The following is a 19,950-nucleotide window of genomic DNA, read 5'->3' on the forward strand; positions in this document are numbered from 1 at the left end:
TAGAACTTTTCTCTCTGGTGTTTTTTCATGCTGCGTTTAACGGTGGCATTTTGGAGAAAATAATCGGAAACAGATTCTCGCATACTTTAATGGATGAACGCCAATCGGTTGTGGAAACAGCGATTGAAATTTGCGGTTTCCACAACAAACTGACGTTGGTAACATAGCTCTAATAAAACTGCATTTTTTTCAAAAATCAAACCGATGGCAATGTTTTTCCATCAATATCTGTTCTGTACACAATTTGTACAGAACAGATTTTCGTAATGTACGCGTATGCTGATTATACATGCAATTTTACGAAAAGTCTCGTACTAAAAATTCATCCTTCTGGCGACGTTCAGTAAAGGCGTTTTGTTCCCCTAGAACAATGGTAGACCTCATTTCGCTTTGCAGCCCAACAAAAAAATTAAATCATGTTCCTGCAAAATTATCTTGAGGGTTTTTTAGAACTGTTATTTTAATTTCATCTTACGAACCCGAAAAAATCAACTCACTTTATGATCTGCTCGATCATGATGGCAAAACTAGATTTTATTCAGCCCTGTAGTTATTATTACACCGCTGTTATCTGCAATAAAAATCTCCATTTAAATTTTCATACCAACACTGATAAGGTATGCGGAAATAAAATATGACTCCGTAAGCAAACGAATGTTTTGAGTGAACATCACTCTGATATATAATGATATTGTTTACACGTACACCAAAAACAACAAATATGGGATAGGCATTCATCCACCAGCAACCAAGCAAGCAAGCGGCGATCATCAAGACGAAACACATTCAATCGCTCTACACACCATGGACGACACGAGAGGGGGTGTTTATTGTTAGACACTGCAGTACCCCCTAACATAATTTAGCATTGTGTTTGCCAAAACATTCCATCCGTTTCTCCCAACCTGGCCTCATTATGATGGTAAGATATAAGGTGCGAGTTTTTCCGTACTGCCTCACCAGTCAGTCGTCGGCTCTCTGCATCCAAGTCACACACCGTGGAATTTAGAATTGCAGTCAAGCCAGTCAGTCACAGCCACTCAGTCATGGATGCTTACGCGGATAGTCGTCACCAGCCGGCCGTGGAACGCGCCGACGCTGCGCTGCTGCTAGCGGCGCAAATTACATAATGTTTGCACGAACCGGCCAAACAATGTGTGTTTGTGTCCCGCAGCAGCTGGAAAGTTTAAGTTTAAACATTGGAACGACGTATAGTTTAGCATCATACTTTATTGAATGCTGGGCTGAAGGTGGCTAGTGCACATCTGTTTGGAATTACTAGAGAAAACTTTCAAAACTAAAGTATCACGATTGTTGCAGCTCACAGTTCACTCGTAAAGTGATTAAATTTTACAGTGCAACCGAGAGTCCAGAATGTTTACATTCGATTTCTCAAGATGAAAAAATGTAAAAACGTTTGAATATTCCATCATCTTAAAATCTCAAAAATGATTATAATTTAAAAAATCCCGATTTTTTGCATTATTTTCTATAGCAGTATTCACGACTTCTCCTCATTGTCCACAAATGTTTTACTTCCGAGCCATTTCTTAAGATTACGAAACAGACGATGGTCGCTTGGGGCCAAATCTCGCGAATATGGTGGTTGGCGGAACAATTAGAACAATTAATGATAAATAGCAAAAGCGGAACCTACCCAGTGCGACCTTTTTCAAATGTCGTTGGCTTTTTGAATAGAAGAAATTGACGACCGCCCGTTTCATCGATTTTTGTATTCATGTGAAAAATCGAGACGTTCATGAGGCTCAAAAATGTATAATAGAGAGAAGCAATGAAAACACAAAATGACGTTGAAGATCTAAAATGAAACGAGCAGGGAATATGTCACGCAACATAGTAAAAGAGTGTGGTTTCAAAGGACGAATTGTAGAGCGGCGAGAGAGCTTTATTTTGATGGATAGGAACAATCAATTTTCTGATGCATTTCAAGAGCAAATTCATAAAACAAACCCTGAAAACACAAACTTCTAAAATTTTACTTCTAAATGGTACTTAATTCCACTAGTTGAAATGTTTTACAACTTTATTCTATAGCAAATTTTGTCATCTTTCAAATGGAAGAATCGTTCTAAGAAGCGTACTTTTTGAATGAGTGTCAGTTGAGAGCCAACTATTTGGACTAATTTTAATAATTTTGTCATAGCTGAGATTTGACCATTGAGCAATTCCAACCGAAAAACAGCCGATTTCAACCTTTCCTGAAACTTTTCTTGAAAAAAAATCATAACTTGACATCCAAATGTCCGATTAAAATATGATGTTGTTGATGGAAATTTAAAAAAAATAACATTTTAAATATAACTTTACTCAAAAATTTAATTTACATTCGATCATATATGAAGTTTTATTCTAGGACTAATCGTTCTTAAGATATGTCTTCTTCTTCTTCTTCAATGGCACTAACGTTCCTAGAGGAACTTCGTCGTCTCAACGTAGTATTACTTGCGTCATTTTTATTAGTACTTAGTTGAGATTTCTATGCCAAATATCACGCCTTGCAATGCATTCTGAGTGGCAAGCTCTATAGAATACGCGTGATCACAGTGCAAGTTGGAGGAAATTTCTTTGACGAAAAATTCCCCCGACCAGAACGGGAATCGAACCCGAACACCCGGCATGTTAGTTATGACGCTAACCACTCGGCCACGGGAGCACAAGATATTTATTAACATGAATTTTTATTAACATAATTATTTAATAACTAAAGGGTGTGTCACATCAAATTGCATCACGGAAAAAACGCTGTAGAAATTTAATTTTTAGGAATGATATCTTCAGCTATCGCTTATAATCAGATAAGAGTGTATAGATCACGTTGACCATGCTTCACTGTCAATTTTTCGTAGATTTGGAAAAATGTCGTCGAACGAAAAAGAGCGTCGTGAATTAATCCTGTGCACTCATTTCGAGAATCCGGAGTTGTCACATCGGGACATCGGTAAGATGCTGGGATCGTCCAATCCACGGTCAGCAGAGTACTAAACCGATACTTCGAGAACCTAACCATCGACCGGAAGGTGAAGAACGGCAAAAATGAATGCTCCGTCAGTGAAAAAGATCACAAGCGCGTAGTTAAGCAGTTTAGACGTGATCCGAGAAGTTCGGTCCGGGATGTCGCCAATAAGCTGAATTTGTCAAGTTCATTCGTCCAGCGGACCAAGCAGCGGGAGGGCCTGCGTACATACAAGGTTCAGAAGGCTCCTAACCGCGACGAAAGGCAAAACATGGTGGGGAAGACGCGAGCCCGGAAGCTGTACACCGAAATGCTGACGAAGCCGCATTGCCTGGTAATGGACGACGAAACCTACGTCAAAGCGGACTTTCGTCAGCTGCCGGGCCTGTTGTTCTTCTCCGCAGAGGACAAATTCAGCGTTCCGGAGGAGATTCGCAAGCAGAAACTATCCAAGTTTACCAAAAAGTACATGGTGTGGCAAGCGATTTGCTCTTGCGGAAAGCGGAGCGCCCCCTTCGTGATGACCGGCACGGTAAACGGGCAGGTTTACCTTAAGGAGTGCCTACAGAAGCCCTTACTAACACTATTGAAGCAGCACGAGGGCCCGACCATCTTCTGGCCGGATCTCGCTTCGTGCCACTATTCAAAGGACGTGTTGGAATGGTACGAAGCCAACGGGGTCACCTTCGTGCCAAAGGAAATGAACCCGCCCAACGTTCCGGAGCTTCGCCCAATAGAGAAATATTGGGCGATTATGAAGCAGGCCCTCCGGAAGAACCCAAAAGTTGTCAAATCGGAGGCGGACTTCAAGAGAAAATGGATTTCTGTTCAAAAAAAACTACAACCTGACGTTGTACAGAACCTTATGGACGGGGTAAAGAGGAAGGTGCGAGCATACGGGCTTGGGCTCGAAGTATGAATAAAAAGAAAATGCCAAAAGTTGTTTAATAGTTTTTATTTTACTGTCTAAAATTTTCAAAAGGATCGGTCTACTGGGCGAATTTCTACAGCGTTTTTTCCGTGATGCAATTTGATGTGACACACCCTTTATTGAATCATAATCTAAGATGTTGAGACTAGTGTTCATCTTCCGTATAACATAGTTTTCGATGAACGTTCTCACTTCGAAGTTTTGGTGGGTCATTATAAGAGTGTCTGACATGATTAGGTAATCCAGAGAACTCACTACAATAAATCGGACCGATTATATATTTTGAGACTATTCGCTCATAGTATGCTTCGATGTATGAATATCGAATGGGGAGGGGATGCAACTTTCAGAAAATATCTACAGTAAAACATAAATGCGATACATTTTGTACTGTCAACACGCTGCGGCGGGGATTGTCTAGGAGAAATCTGGGAAGGCAATCATGAAAACGTCTTTACAACTAATGTTCCGTCACGCTTCGTCACCTTCATATTGGTTCATACCATCTTCGACCAAATTAAAAGAATAAAGGAAAAATAAAGCGAATCGATCAATTTGTAATTCTGTAGGAACTGTTTCATTGATGTTGGTTTTATGCACATTTATTGATATTGATATAAAATAACAAGAGAATATCGAGTTTTCGGTGTTGATATTGCACTATCCATTTTATTCTTTTTCAATATTTGGCTGTTGAAAATAAACAGCATTAATAATTGATGCAATTCTTTCTACCCCCTCAACTATCACAACCCGTTCGAAGGAGAACGTGTTCATATAACGGCTCTTTTCAGAGCCACCATTTGGAGTATTGAAATTGTTATCTTCGCGGTTTCATGAGCAATAAAAAGAGTTGAATTCAAAAGCGAATGTATTCAACAATCACAGTCCTACGTCAAGCTCCCGTCCCATACCCGTTTCTGGACACAAACTTTTCTACTTTTTATTAGCATGCAGAAAGTCTAGAACTAACGTCAGTAATATGTAAAAAGTTAGAGTAATGTCCAAAATACGTCATCATTTTTATATACAAAACTTTGATTTTAAATAAAGTACTAGTAGCAGGAGCACCACTAATTAATGGTAGAATGCAGAATTTCAGATGCTACGATCGATATTGTATACTGTTCATACCATATACCTCCCTCCCGCTCCCAGAACAAATTTTCACCTCCAGTTTTCAACCGAAGAACAGTGCTCTTACCGCAGAAAAATACCTCCTTCACATCTGATTTTAAATGCGCTGCACGTTGACGACACTTTTAATCCGGAAATAATGTTCGAGTTCACAAAAACTGATTGATCAATCGGAATAAGTACCCATAACTTATTCATAACCCATCAGTCGTTTAGCTAGAGACCAGACGGCAGCGGCAACGAGGCTTTCCAAATGACCTTTCTCAATGTCGGAAGTTTTACTTTCCAGCTTTGTCTTTTTCAGAGTCGAATGAACTAAGAAAGTTAAAAGCCTGTACAATTTAAAACGTAATCATCATCATCACTAATGAGTCCGAACAAACTTCTTAATTTACGCAAGCTCTCTTCAGAGAATAAAAAATCAGTTCGCTTTTTATAACTTAGGATATTGTTCTAGAATGCATCTCATGGTTTTTTGTGCTCCAACTTTTATATTTCAAATTCTACATGCAAACTCTCTTCAGCTAAGTTTGCATACAGTACTTGTCAATATCTAAACTACACTCAAAGTTATAAATATTTCTTCCCCAAAAATACACTCTCTTCATTTGTTTGTCATTTTTGCTGGGGCAAACATAAAAATTGGCGAAATAATTGGCGGCAACTGAAAGAGCATATTTGACTCTACATATTCAGAAATTTTGAAAACTATATTATTTTTTGTATTTGAGTAAACTAAATTCGAAATCATGAGTTTTTGAATAAAAACATCAATATCTTTGAATAGGATTAAGATACTGACAAGTTCTGCATCGCATGTTGCATGTTGGTATTGAAAAGCTCTAATAGTCGTTCGAGGACAACGTTGATGTAAAATTTTAAATTTAAAAGTTAGAGTAAAAAAACGATTTTTCATGATGACCCCAACGCAGATGGAAAGCGGGTTTGGTTTTAACGTCAGTTCTACAAACCAACCTAGTTCAGTGATGGTATGAGCCACTGGTTGCAGTACTTCGTGCCCCTCAGTAACTGCCGCTAGATGTGACTCTATCAGCACTTGTACGGAGGTAAATCATAGAAGAATCAGACCGACGTTGTCAGCAAGATTTATGAAGCGATCCAGATATTGACATTGCGTTTATAGAATTCGTTAGATGGTCTTTGATGAGATTAACATCGATGTACAATGAAAAACAAATCTATGAAAAGTTTTTTTTGGATCGAAAAAATCGGAAGAAATAGATCGATTTTTTCGAATACAATGAATCGATCCAAAAAATCGGAAATAGGAATGGAAAAGATCGATCCTCTAAATATCCAAGATCGCTCAAGTCTATCCTGGAACATTGTACAGTGGGATTCAAAGACGATGATTAAAATTATTCGTTATAAACAATTCAGCACACAGCACACCCTAAATCTCTGAACATTTGTTTCTTCTTTCACTGTAGGGAAAATGCAGGTATAATGAACAGGGGTGGTGAAATTTATCTTTATCTAAAAACTGATTGATACTTATTTACCACTCTATTTTCAGAACAAATGAAGCTATCCGAGACACCCTGTTATGCATAAATATGTCGAATATTGAAAATAATAAACAAAAACAGAAATTGCTCTCTCGATAGCCATTCGGATGTTATTTTGCGCGCATCGCATTTAAGGAATTTTCCGTGAAATTTAGATTATTCGACCTGATATCTTCGACAAAATATCAGTTCGGACGACTGTTCACATATTCTAGGAGAGTTAAACAGTTATCAAGCAAATCAATCACTGAAATCAGTTTGATTTCAGTGATTGATTTGCATTCGAATTCGTTGTTTGGGAGCAAAATGATCCGCCACTGGGCAACGACTTACAATGTTATGTTTTCTAAAGCTGATCTACCTTATCATTTGTTGTCCTTCAAATGGTTCCTTTTGTGGCTTTGTCTCTGAAAAAAATGTGCCACTCCAACCAAAACCCAGCCTCTTGTGCTTCTTACTACGAAACACTCTAGGTGAATAGGTCCAACTTATTTCATACATGTACCTATCATAACGGTTTAAATGTACTTATCATAATGTTTTAAACAAATTTTGACAAGAATCAACCTTTTTAATAGTAAAAATCGTTCGATATCTTGAACAACACTTAGTTAGGCTAAAATATTCTTCGAAAAATGGGGATTATAGCGGTATGTGGACGCAGTAAAAGGGCATATTCCTTAGCTTGTCCATTTTATCACTTCTTCTCCTACGGGATTGATTCATGCACTCAGTTTCTCGAATGCCATCACCTTGATAGCGTCTCATGTGCCAGCGAATGGACCACAAAAAAGAAAAAAAACACCTTGTCATATGTTGCTGCGAACATTGTTCTATCAATTGATTTAAATCAAATGACATCTCGATCTAAATCGAACTCGACGGATATCGATATACGGCGATCATGCTTGATTAGAGCTGCAGTATGGGTGGGTCAATGTTGTAATGCTATACTGACTGACGATGAATTGAAGGAAACGAAACTAATGTTCTATTATTTGCGAATGTAGTGATAGATTTTTCTTAGGTCTTTCAAAAGGAAATTTTTCGGCTTCTTGTTCGGTTCCGCATCCCATTAAAAAGTCGTGAGCTACGCTGTGCTCACACTTGTTGCGTATACTCGACATGAATTCTGTTGGAAATATTGGGAACAGATAGGAATCAGTCATAAGTAAGCGGGGTGTATTCGGCGTGTTTCGGATTCTGATGTGACTGTGTTCAGTCACATTGAATTGAATGAAAAGGGGTCCTTCGTTGGTGATGATTTAAATAGTCATATAGCAATCTTTGCATGCTTCGCATTGCTATTGAATATTAATCAACCCGAACAAAATTTAGAATACCAAATGGGGTTTATTAGGTATTGTTCTTCACGACTGCCTTGTGAAATTTCTACGATTGTAAACAGAAAACAATGTATACATATTTTGATAGCTAATCTAGCGCAATTTCTCGTCACAAATTTTCGGTTCACTGAAACGACAGTAAATATTCCCGTTCGGATGTTTTACATCGTCCGTAAATGGATTTCCTCTAGTTATATCGAGTTTATAATTGGTGTGAACAGATAGAAAAACTAGTCAAGCCCCATCAATCTATTTTTCACGTCGACAACACGTTGTCTACACCTTGATCAAATCGTACATTTTTAACGATATCATCACACACAATCTATATATATATATATATATATATATATATATATATATATATATATATATATATATATATATATATATATATATATATATATATATATATATATATATATATATATATATATATATATATATATATATATATATATATATATATGAATTTCTGTCTGTCTGCCTGATTCTTATGGACTCGGAAACTACTGAACCGATTAATATAAAAATTGGTATGTAGGGGTTTTTAGGGCCGGGGAAGGTTTTCGTGATAGTTTGAGATCTCTCTCACCTCTTTAAAAGGGGGGTTTTAGGATGCAATACATTTTTCTATGGTGGTTAGACTCTCCACCCGCCTCTCTAAAGAGGGGCTGCCATACAAATGGAACACAAATTTCTGCATTACTAATCAAGCTAATGGAATCAAATTAGGCATATTGAGGTTTTAGGATGCAATAAATGTTTCTATCATTGTTAGATGCTCCTCCCCCACTCTAAGGGGCGGCTGCCATACAAACGAAACACAAATTTCTGCATTACTCGAAAATTAATCAAGCAAATGAAACGAAATTAGGCATATGGAAGTTTTAGGGTGCAATAAATGTTTCTATCATTGTTAGATGCTCCTCCCCCACTCTTAGGTGGGACTGCCATACAAATGAAACACAAATTTCTGCATAACTAGAGAATTAATCAAGCAAATGAAACCAAATTTGGCATGTGGAGGTTTTAGGGCACAATAAATGTTTTTATGGTGGTTAAACACTCCACCCCCTCTCTAAGGGGGGACTGCGATACAAATGAAACACAAATTACAGGGGGTACACAAACACAAACTTCAGCATAACTGGAGAACTAATCAAGCACAATTTGGAATGTGAGGGTTTTTGGGTATGAGAAATGTTTCTATGATGGTTTGACACCCCTCCCTCCTCTGGAATGTAGAGGGGGTCCCATAAAAATATTACACATATTTCAACCAAAAATATTCCAACCAAGCATGACAATTGAAAATTTTCGGAAAATTCTGAAGGAAAAAGGGAAAATTCGGTAAAGTAAATTCCCATATGTTCTACAATTACATGGTGCTGTTAGTCCATTTGATGTTTGCGCTAGCGAAATTGATCTTTGTTCGAAACTGGAAATGGATTTTAATGTGATGAAACGCACTCCTATATCTTCTTCTATCTATACCAATAAAAAAGTATCGCCGAATGTGTTGATAAGAGCAAAACTCGAGGAAGGAATTGTCCGATTTAGGGCTTAAACATGTTATTTGCAAGTGGTTGAAAAATCTTGAACGAGAATTGTGTCTGAAAATAAACTGATATAATGATGAGTTTTGTTAGAAATACTAGGAATTTTATAGTATAAGGTAAATTCAACGGGGTCGATTAGAAGATCAATCAATGAACAGTTCTGCGATTGGACCCATGAACCTGCTTATAGTAAGAAAAAGTGAATGTTTGAAGGTATTGATAACAAAAAACAAATTTTGGGCGGGACGAAGTTTGCCGGGTAAGCTAGTGTGAAAATAATACTTCGAGGAGTACGGAATGACAAATAGCGGTGCGCCATCACAGCGTCTGACGCCGGCAAGGAAAACCCAGTGAGACGCGACGCCGACGACTCGACTCGCACATGTACGCGTTCCGTCTGTCGCCTCTCATATCCTCTGCGAGATCAACTAATCTATTTTCATTTTGGTACACTTTGGAGCCAGAGGGATGATGCCAATGAGTCAGACAAACAAACGCCACCAATGCGGTTTTTTTTGCTGCTTGTTTACCTTCAGTTTTTCATTGCGGTTTGCTTTCACTCTTCCGTGGCGCTGATCTGTGTGTGAAGGATGAATGCAGCACACCCCGCTCTATCTCTCTGTAGTGAGATGGGAAATGACGCACTTCGTTTGTTTATAAATATCTAACCACTCGCGTATTATTAGCCGTAAACCGACCGGCGGTTGTGAATGGAACCGTGAGCAGCAATTAGCCTTGCTCGATTTCACGTTGCTAAAAATCTGTCCCCATGCGATTCCCCCTATCGCCTCAGATGGGGTGAATGTTTCACACCGAGCCAAAACATCGTGATTAATGGCAAAAAAATATCTGTTTTTTTTGTATTTACAGGGCGAAAAGAACAACGGGTACGAGGTACTCTACCAGAACATGAAATATGGCCTATCGGCGACCAAAGAGCTGGCGGAATACTTCCGCGAGCGGTCCAATCTGGAGGAGTACAACTCGAAGCTGCTTACCAAGCTCGCGAACAAGGCAGGTTCCGGTGGGGGCGGAACGTTTTCCCCGTTGTGGATCATCCTCAAGTCGACGACCGAACGGTTGTCGGAGCTGCACGCCGCCAAGGTGCAGAAGCTGAGCGAATTGGTGAAGAACATCAACAAGTACGCCGAGGAACTGCACAAGAAGCACAAAACGGTCAAGGAGGAAGAGTCTGGCACACAGGATGCGGTGCAGGTGGGTTCGACGAATTGGTCTGATTGGGTAGATTAAGGTCACCATCGATTGTTCTATTTTTTCTCCTTCGCGTCTCTAGGCTATGAAGGATTCCACAACGGCGGTGGCGAAAGCGAAGGATGTGTACAACAGTCGATTGCAGGAGCTGGAGAAGGCCCGCAAGGACAACTCGGCCAAGGAGATTGAGAAGTCCGAGGCGAAGTTGCGCAAGCAGCAGGACGACTACAAGGCGCTGGTGGAGAAGCACAACATAATCAAGCAGGAGTTTGAGAAAAAGATGGCGATAACTTGCAAGGTATGTCGAGAGTAGAATAAAAAGTTTTCAAACGTGGTGTTTATTCTGTTGCGTTTTTGATGGATGGGTACATTACGCCCCATTAAAAGCACCGCGAGTGTGGCAATGTGTGTTACGAAATCGGTTGAAATTTGAGCTGCCGCCCAGCCGATGAGTACTAGCGGTGAAGTAGAAGAGTAGTGTTACACACAAACATATTGGTATGTGGCGAGTGGATACGGTTTCTGCCACAACGGAATCCATATTCTGGTTGAGAGTGCATTATGGATGTTGAATTTAGAAAACTGGGTTGGTAACCCAGTTATTACGTTTTGTCCGAGCTGGGACGTGACATTTGTGCAAACAATTAGAAGCTATGCGTATCGATGCGCTTCTTCGGAGGCCAGGCCATGAAATGAGGTGAAAGGCCAAGAATGAGGATGGGCATCGTGCTCTAGGAAATATTTAACTCATGTCGGAATGCAATCCCGATATGGAAAATGTGTGTTCGCATCCGATACTCCTCGCAGTGCCTTGGTGACAACGCAGAAGAACAACAATTAGAAAGATCCATTGCACTATCGATATTTCCTTTGGGACACGAACCATTGACACATTGAGTCCCGACCAAACTGAGGACCGACTATGACCTTTCTGTCTGGCTCGCGTCGTCTCAGTGAAATGAAAGTGGAATTTTATGGTTCGCTGAATGGAAAAAAAATATCTTCATTCAAAATCTTATTTTTAAAATTCAAAATCATCTTCATGAGGATGTTTCCATGTTTGAGTCATTCCATCATAATGAACCAGCTAATAATGATCGTGTTTTGAATTTATAATTTTATGAATAAATTTGAAGGGAAATCAAACAAGTCTCCTTCTGTGTTGAATTTTGATCGAATATATAAATATTTAATAATTTCATCCAAAAATCAGGCCGCTCGGATGGGATGCATCCTAGATTTTTTCGAATTTTTTCTTTGATCTTTCATCAGCTTTTATTTGCACTTTGACTGGTTTGTTATCTTCTCTTGTAATTTTTTCATAAGATTTTCTCCTTCCTCTTGTTTTCGTAGTTTTCTTTGTTCGTTCTACTCCAGTTTTGCTTTTTCTAGATCGCTTTTTTTTCTTGTTATACCGTTCTAGCTAACCGGTACTCGTTGTCACAGCAGGATCATTCTCTTGGATGTTACCCTTGTGTTCAATTTTCTTGTTCTTCACTCTAGTTCTATTGAGAATATCATCAAAAGGATCGTTAGATTGAAGATTTCTAGGTCATTTACAGATTAATATTTCAGATAGGCTCTTTAACAATAAACCTACCACGGCGGGGTCAAATGATCCCTTTTGAAATTTTGTCGAAACTGCTTTACAAACAACATTATCGCATCGTCATTTACCTTTACCACTGTGTTTTTCAATATTTATTCTTACCAAATTGTGCTAAATAGTATATGTTTCGCTGTACATAGCAAAGTATATTAAATTTGAAAGATGGGTCGTTTGACCCGCTGTGGTAGGTGGTAAATATCGGTAGGTTTAGTGTTAATATCCGATTGGTTACCTTTGAAAACAAACTTATCAATGCAGTTTACCCAAAATTGGTCGGAAACAATGCTACTTCATTGACTCTTCCATTTGGTCAAAAATTAATATTTTAAAAAATAAAAATCAACTGCCAGCTCATCCACGAGCCAAACTAAATGTCCTTGGACCTAGACAGAACCTCTTCGTTCACTCCCATTCCAATGTATCTGATTCCGATCCCGTTTACGATCGATTCGGTTGATCTTGCATTGGTTGTTCCGATTTGCACCTATGGTACATTTGAAGGCGAGGTACTGAAATCAATTTCATTCACATAACGTGGGAAAATTCTGCAGGATTTGAATTTTTTGTTAGGGTATTCTTTCGAGTTTGAAAAGTTTTCTACATCCAAACTAGCGTTGGTAGAAAAGATGCTATGTATTGTGTTACAGGGTCAAATGCACAAATAAGAGCACCTGTTTTGACGTAGAACTACGTCTTTGGGGAAGAGTGCCGAATCAGAAAACACGTCACGTTCTTATGAAATAAAGTTAACGTCAATAACTATTTTCACAGCGAACGAATTCTGATGATTTGCATACCAAGCGAATCGGAAATTCTCTAAGATTTGTTTGATATTTTCATTACAATTCCCCAGTACCTAAACGGTAAAAATAAATTAAAACTGAAGGATTCTCATTTCCCATACATTTGTTCTGCCGTGTGTGCTTACCTTCCCGTACCATTAAAAAGACGGGTGGGTAATGTCGGGGACATAACCGGAGTGACGTAGGACTATACAAAGGGGACAGCTTTTGTTAAATATATATTTTAAATATATTGTTTTATTTTCTTCTCCTACGTGAATACCTACCTATCTACCTGAAAAATGGATTAGTTTACTTTTTACTCTTTATGAATATGTTGATGGTTCTTAAAAGAACCTTTGGTGTTGTGTTTTTGTTATCACTCGATATTCCCATCTTGTTCGGTTAAACCTTCCTGTTTAGCTATTGCGTTTGCCACTCGCCACAGCTTTCACAGTTGGAAAATTTCTTCCCATCCAGCTTGTGACATGTTGTTTAGTAAATTACATTTAATGCGACGTGCCGGAGAAACACTTTGCCACTCACTGAAACTAATTGTTGCCTTGATGAGCGCCGAACCGAAGCTGCTCTGTTCTTGATGCGGGTTTTCTGATTGTCGTGAGCAGCTTTGCAAGCTAACTCGAGCACTCCGACAGCCGAAACTCTATAATCGCTGTTAGGTATACTGGTGCTCCGGCACCAATCCGTTCGGCCTAGTTACCCTTGCGGAGCAATCAGTGAATGCGACCAACAGGGAACTGGAGACCTGCACGGTTCGAGTGAGACTTTGCCTTTCCCTTAACTTGTCCTCCTTTGTTACGTCCACGATGCCGATGCCGTACAACCACACGGGTATACGGTTTGAAAGAAAATAAGATATTTTGTTGGGGTCCGCGTGTTTTATACTCTAGCGGTACACACTCACAGGATAGAGACAAATCGGCAGACTCAGCCAGAGGGGCGAGTCCAACGAGACGAACGAATGAGCGTTAAAAGGGAGCGATGGCAAAAAAAATACATTCATTACGATTTGTTCCCTCGTTGGATTCACATGCAGGCTAAAAAGGGTCCTTTTCAGGATCACAAAATTATCTTCAATCTAAAGAGTTTATTGTTTTGTTATTACTCGATATCCCCATCTTGTTCGGCTAAACCTTTCTGTTTAGCGATTGCATTTGCCACTCGCCACAGCTTTCACAGTTGGAAAATTTCTTCCCATCCAGCTTGTGACATATTTTTTTTTACAGTAAATTACATTCAATGGCACGTCACATTACCACCACTCAGTATCGGATTGGAGGTAATTTTAACCTGTAATTGATCATTTGCGATGACAGTGGTACAGTGTCGACTTTCAACGTGGGGTCATAATATGGACCCCGAACTCTATGTTTACAAAAATGTCCAACTAAATATGTCGCATTACAGGTCCGTCCAATTAGCTAAATGTCGAGATAAGTGTAAATTACTGTACTTTCAATCTAGAAACAATTTAAGAATTGGTGAAAATCAATAAGCTCAGAACAACTGCCAAATTCACATACTCATCAGATCCTGGCAAACAAATTATGAAAAAGTCAATTTGTGTTTTATTATTATTTTGGATAATGTTTTAGAAAGCATTGAACTGTATTTCCTAAACTCTTTTTTGGAAGGTTTAATGGCCCTGAAAAGCGCCTTGTTTTATGGAATGGTTCCAATTAAGAAAACTTAGTACTCGTGGTTTTAAGAAAAACCATTTCGAACGCCCTCGATGCCGCCTTGTTCTGGTTTTGCCATCAAAGCAGATTGTATAAAGAACAAACTTTTTTCTTCCGCTACCTGCTGTCGTTTTGCGATTGCGTTTGCCACTCGCTGCAACTGCCTGTTGTTGTCTTGATGTCCACCGAACCGAATGTGGTCTGTTCTGAATGCGAGTTTTCTTATCGTCGCGAGCAGCTTTTCCACTTCGGCGGCCGAAACTATATAACGCCGGCTAGGTGGACTGGTGCACTGGTACTAACGCGCTCGGCCTAGCTACCCTTGCGGGGAACTCCAGAACAACACGGTTCGAGCGGGATTTTGCCTTTCCCTTCACTTTTCCTCCTTTACCATGACCAGACATGGCTGCTTGGGTTGGTTTGTTGATGTGTTGTGATGCGAACCGATGTGGTGTACGGTTTGAATGAGAATGATCGTTACGGCAGCGGAGAGGGGATTTTTAAGCTGACTGGCTGGCTCGAGAATTACGCATGTGTGAGACTGCGACCAATGTTTCGTTCATTTTTTTCTTTTTCCTTTCCAATCGTGCTTCATTCTATTTCGCTGCTGCTCTGGTTGCCCGTTTTGGTCGGTACGATTTGAGGAGCACAAAATGGACCAATCAAAAATGGGCACATAGTGCATTTTGACAACGCTTGATATTTCACAATTATTCAATTATTTATCTCAAGAAAAATGAAATGTTATTCGTTATGATAGATGCGTAGATATATTTCCTATCAATTGATGCAAAAACCTTTGCGATCTATTGAGAAATGCTCAAGTTATAAGCGTTTCAAATCTTGCATTTTTTCCTACTTGTTCAGTGCCTAGATTTCCATTTCACCCCCTATATCTTCCGGTTAGACGTAGTCCTACGTCAAAAGAGCAACTCATACATCCGTTTCTGCGGTCATCGGAGCATCGTCGTTGCCGTCGAGCCTCGAGTGGGAATGAATTGTCTTTCTTAAGTCAGGTGAAGCAGGAGTATGGAAAAGAGTTTCTTTTCACAAAGGCCTAGAGGAAAAAACCACAGTTGCTAGCGAGCTAGCAAGCACAACACAACGAGCAACTCACTCATGCCTAATGCTGATTCCACACACATATATACACAGCTTTATACAAGAATGGAAGATATTGCGAAACAGCAGTGCATTTTCTTTCACATTCACTACACACCCTCGAAGAAGAGGAAGCCCTCTGTATCAAAGTGAACAAAGAAGTCAGCCAGCAGAATACCAGCAGCATAGGGAAATGCTTGTGCTAGTGAGTATATGGAAGAGTTTGTGCATATGAGCATGAAATTCAAAATTTAGGATAAACACATTTAAATTCAAAAGTCTAAAATATAAAAATATAAACTGAATTATAAAAAAAAAATAATTCAGAAATCGAAATTTACAAATACATATACCAAATCTTAAAATCTAAATTTCCTATAATTTGGTTCAACTATGACTCAAAACTTTTAACGCGTTTTACTCGGAACTACTTCTTTTTCCAAACTGGTGTACACGATATCTCAAATTCTACTGAACCGATTTATTTCAAATTTTGTGTTATATTCTTTATACATCTCGCTATCGCATAAAGCAATAAATTTTGGGTTGGGGAATAAGTTCATAGCGTTTTTATAGTTCTTTTATTTTACAACGATTTGTTTGCTGTTTGGCAAAGTGTAAGTTTCCATTCGATAAAACTCTTTCTGCTCTACAAAACAATGTTAATTGTATTTTTCGGTTATTTATTTTTTTATTTGTTTTGAGGCTTAAAAATTTCGACACCTGCTCTTTTTTGGTTTGCAAAGTCCTAAAATGGCGACTTTGACGTTGATGACACGTCCCTTCTGAATTTGATGACTCAAATCTCTTTCGAAGGAGAATGGTTGTCAAACCAATCGTGAATTGATAGTTGAATAACTTATTGATATAATTATTGTTTTTTGTTTAAATAAAAGCTACGCTACGAACTTATTCCCCAACCCAATAACTTTTTTTTATTATTATAAAAAATTGGAATAAATAACCTACTATAACTTGTTTTTATTTTTAAATTGCCGCCATTTCGGTTAAACACATTTTTTTTACTTGTTCTTGGCTCATACCATAGTGGTGTCTTTACTAATCATAAATCTATTCGTTTTATTTGTTTCGGATAACCAGAAGGGCTGAAACCATGTTCAAAGATTATGTTTTTGCACTAGAATACCCCCTGAATAGAAAGCAGTTTGAACAAAATTGTCGCAAGTTCATGGAAGTTTTATGTATATTTATTAGTATCAATTAGCGCCACCATAGTAAAATATTGCTTAGGCAGTATTTTAGTCTAGAAATTTGGAAAAAATAAAAAAAAATCCTTCATATTTCTGTAGTTTAGGCATTGAAGAATATACCCTAGAAAGGACTTATTTACCGAGTTAGAGCCATTTTTGTGATGCGGTATCTAACCTGATACGGCCATAATGATGAACTTCAAACGCGTCTTTCTCGAAACTATTTTTTTTTCAAACTGGCGTACACGATATCTCCAGTTCTACTGAACCGATTCATGTCAAATTTATATGGATACAATCTGCAGGCATCTCTCTATCGCCTGATATAAAATTATATTTTTCAACTTTCACTATTTTTAAAAAATCTAGAAACGGAAGAAAAAACGTTTTAAACCGCATTTTGTTTTTAAAACGGCGGCCATTTTGACAAAAAATATGTTTTTGACTTGTCCGAGATTCATGCGATAGCGGCATCTTGGCATATGGCACAACTTTTTTTTTAACCCTCTCACTTCATCAGCTCTTAACTATTCTCGTTATGAATATTTTTTCTCCGTTCAAATTTTGTTTTATTGTTAAAAGATAGATGAATAAATAATGACATAATGGATAGTAAAAATATTCTTTGTTTTATTTCTAAGGACCTCGAAAAAACGTCCGAAATTTGTGTCTCTACACTAGAATACCCCCTTAGTTATAATATACTTATGATGAATTAAAATAGTGTTTAAATACTTTGAAAAAAATGAGGACAGTTTTAGAAACCATTTATTCTGCCTCGTATTTTAAAAACGACCAACGGACATTCAACAGCCTTTCTCAACGACCCTTCTTAATATCTCAAGATAGTGTTTCAGTTTTCTTTTCATTGACATTTTTAAGGTCAGAGGCCACTAGTAAGAGCACCAAAGCAGAAAGTAATCAGAATACATAATCATAGTAATGATGATTTTTTGAGTAATATCAGTGTTACATTCTGTCAAATATATTCCGCGAATTTATAATTTTATATATTCCCGGTTAACTTTTTTAAATTTCGATCTGTCATTAAGTGTGTCTACAGCGTCATTTTTTTTACTTGTTAAAATGCTTTATTGCTTTGTTCATAGTTTTATGTATACATTGTCATATAATTTCTAAGAGATTCACTATTTTTGTCATTATCTACAACTTCTAAATTATACATTATATATCGAATGAATGTTTTCAAAATTATGCTTTTTATGCTTCTATTACAATGAATTTTAGCGTAGTGCAAATTATCAAAGTTTATATTGTTTTGTTGAGCTGTTGTGTTTATGTTCGTAATAGTTGTCTGCCAAAGATTGTGAACTATGCGGCATTCTGAAAATTTATGTCTAATGGTTTCTATTTGCCCACAATGTTGACAATCCGGATTGTCGATAAAGTAACTCATTATGATGCAGCTTCCCATGAACCAGCAGAAAATATATTGACTTCTCATCAGACGTAAGGTTTCTGTTATTAATATTTTTCCACACCGTTTTCCAATTCTGTGTAAGTCTCGTGGTAATCCCAACAGGAGGCAGCTGCTTTAACATGTGATTATAGATAAGGTTTGATGTCGGGTTATCTATTATGCTTCGGGGTATATTTTCCATCATTTGTTTGATAGTCTTAATGTGTACAAGATCAGTTGGAATTTGTGACATTTGGAAATATCGGGCTAAAGAAGGCGTCTCGTTCAGACATTTCAAATACCGGTTAACTAACAGACTCTTAGTCTTAAGATTCGGAGAATAAAAACCCAAACCTCCTTGCGATCGTGGACGAAAAGTGTCTATCATCTTGATCCGTTGCCCTGGAACTCCATTCCACAGAAAGTATACAAATTGTTTTGTAAACTGTGCGATGTACTTGTTCGGCATTGGTAAGATTGAAGACAAATACCACAATTTAGAACATATATAAGTATTGAGAAGGATAATTTTTTGCCTAATATTAACCAAACGTGGACGATTCATCCATAGTAAACCGTTTACGTTACGGTAGACAGTTTCCCAGTTCCGGGAGATAGTATCCTTTATGTTATTTTTGAACGTTACGCCTAGTACTTTTATAACATCTTTCTTGACGAGTCCCGTCCAATTTGGAAGCGGAGGACCAATATCCATTGCTGTCGTTTTTGCCATATTTAATTTAGCTCGTGCTGCTATCGCAAAACGTTCAAAACACCCCAGTATTCGAGGAATTTTTGTTGAAGCACGAACAATGATTGTGATATCGTCTGCGTATGCTATAACACATTCTTCTGGGCCGCAACATATTTCCGTCAAAGCGTCCAGGAGTGGTTGAAGATATATAACAAATAGGAGCATGCTTAGTGGGTAACCTCAATATAATTAAATAAATTTACAAAAAGAGTATTGAATCCCATCCTACGAATAGTTTCCAACAGATATGAAATGCTGACTCTATCAAAGGCACTGCTAAGATCACATGCGATAGCAATTCCTCCTGTACCCTCTTGTTTAGATAATGCAATGTAATCCCTGACTGTGCATGTAGCTTCAAAAATATTGCGATTTCCATTGCTGCATTTTTGGTGCGAAGAAAGAACATCTGAGGTGATCTGTTCAAGACGATATTTCATCACTTTGCTGAATATTTTATAGTCTACGTTCAGCAGTGTGATGGGTCTCAGTCCATCCAGTCTATTGTCTCCTCCTTTTTTACGTACCAGCACGATTATTCCATCTTGCAGATCTTGTCTAATATTCCCATTTTTAATCTCGTTCATCACCAACACTAACTCTCTTTTTATTATGCTCCAGGCTTTTATGTAAAACTCCCTAGTGATACCATCTTTCCCGGGTGATTTGTTAGCTGCAGAAC

General features: G+C 38.2%; 1 protein-coding gene across 11 annotated transcripts in view; it reads left to right on the forward strand.

Moving 5' to 3' along the window:
• Window positions 1–19,950, forward strand: part of LOC129774687 (F-BAR domain only protein 2) — a 92,366-nt gene that overhangs the window by 32,604 nt on the left and 39,812 nt on the right. For all 11 annotated transcript variants that reach the window (XM_055778535.1, XM_055778537.1, XM_055778536.1 and 8 more), the window contains 2 exons: window positions 10,350–10,694; window positions 10,774–10,989. In XM_055778535.1, coding sequence (XP_055634510.1) covers window positions 10,350–10,694; window positions 10,774–10,989 — 561 coding nt within the window. The remainder of the gene's footprint in view (window positions 1–10,349; window positions 10,695–10,773; window positions 10,990–19,950) is intronic.

Source organism: Toxorhynchites rutilus, chromosome 3 (genome assembly GCF_029784135.1).
Source record: "Toxorhynchites rutilus septentrionalis strain SRP chromosome 3, ASM2978413v1, whole genome shotgun sequence".
NCBI classification, from domain to species: Eukaryota; Metazoa; Arthropoda; class Insecta; order Diptera; family Culicidae; genus Toxorhynchites; species Toxorhynchites rutilus.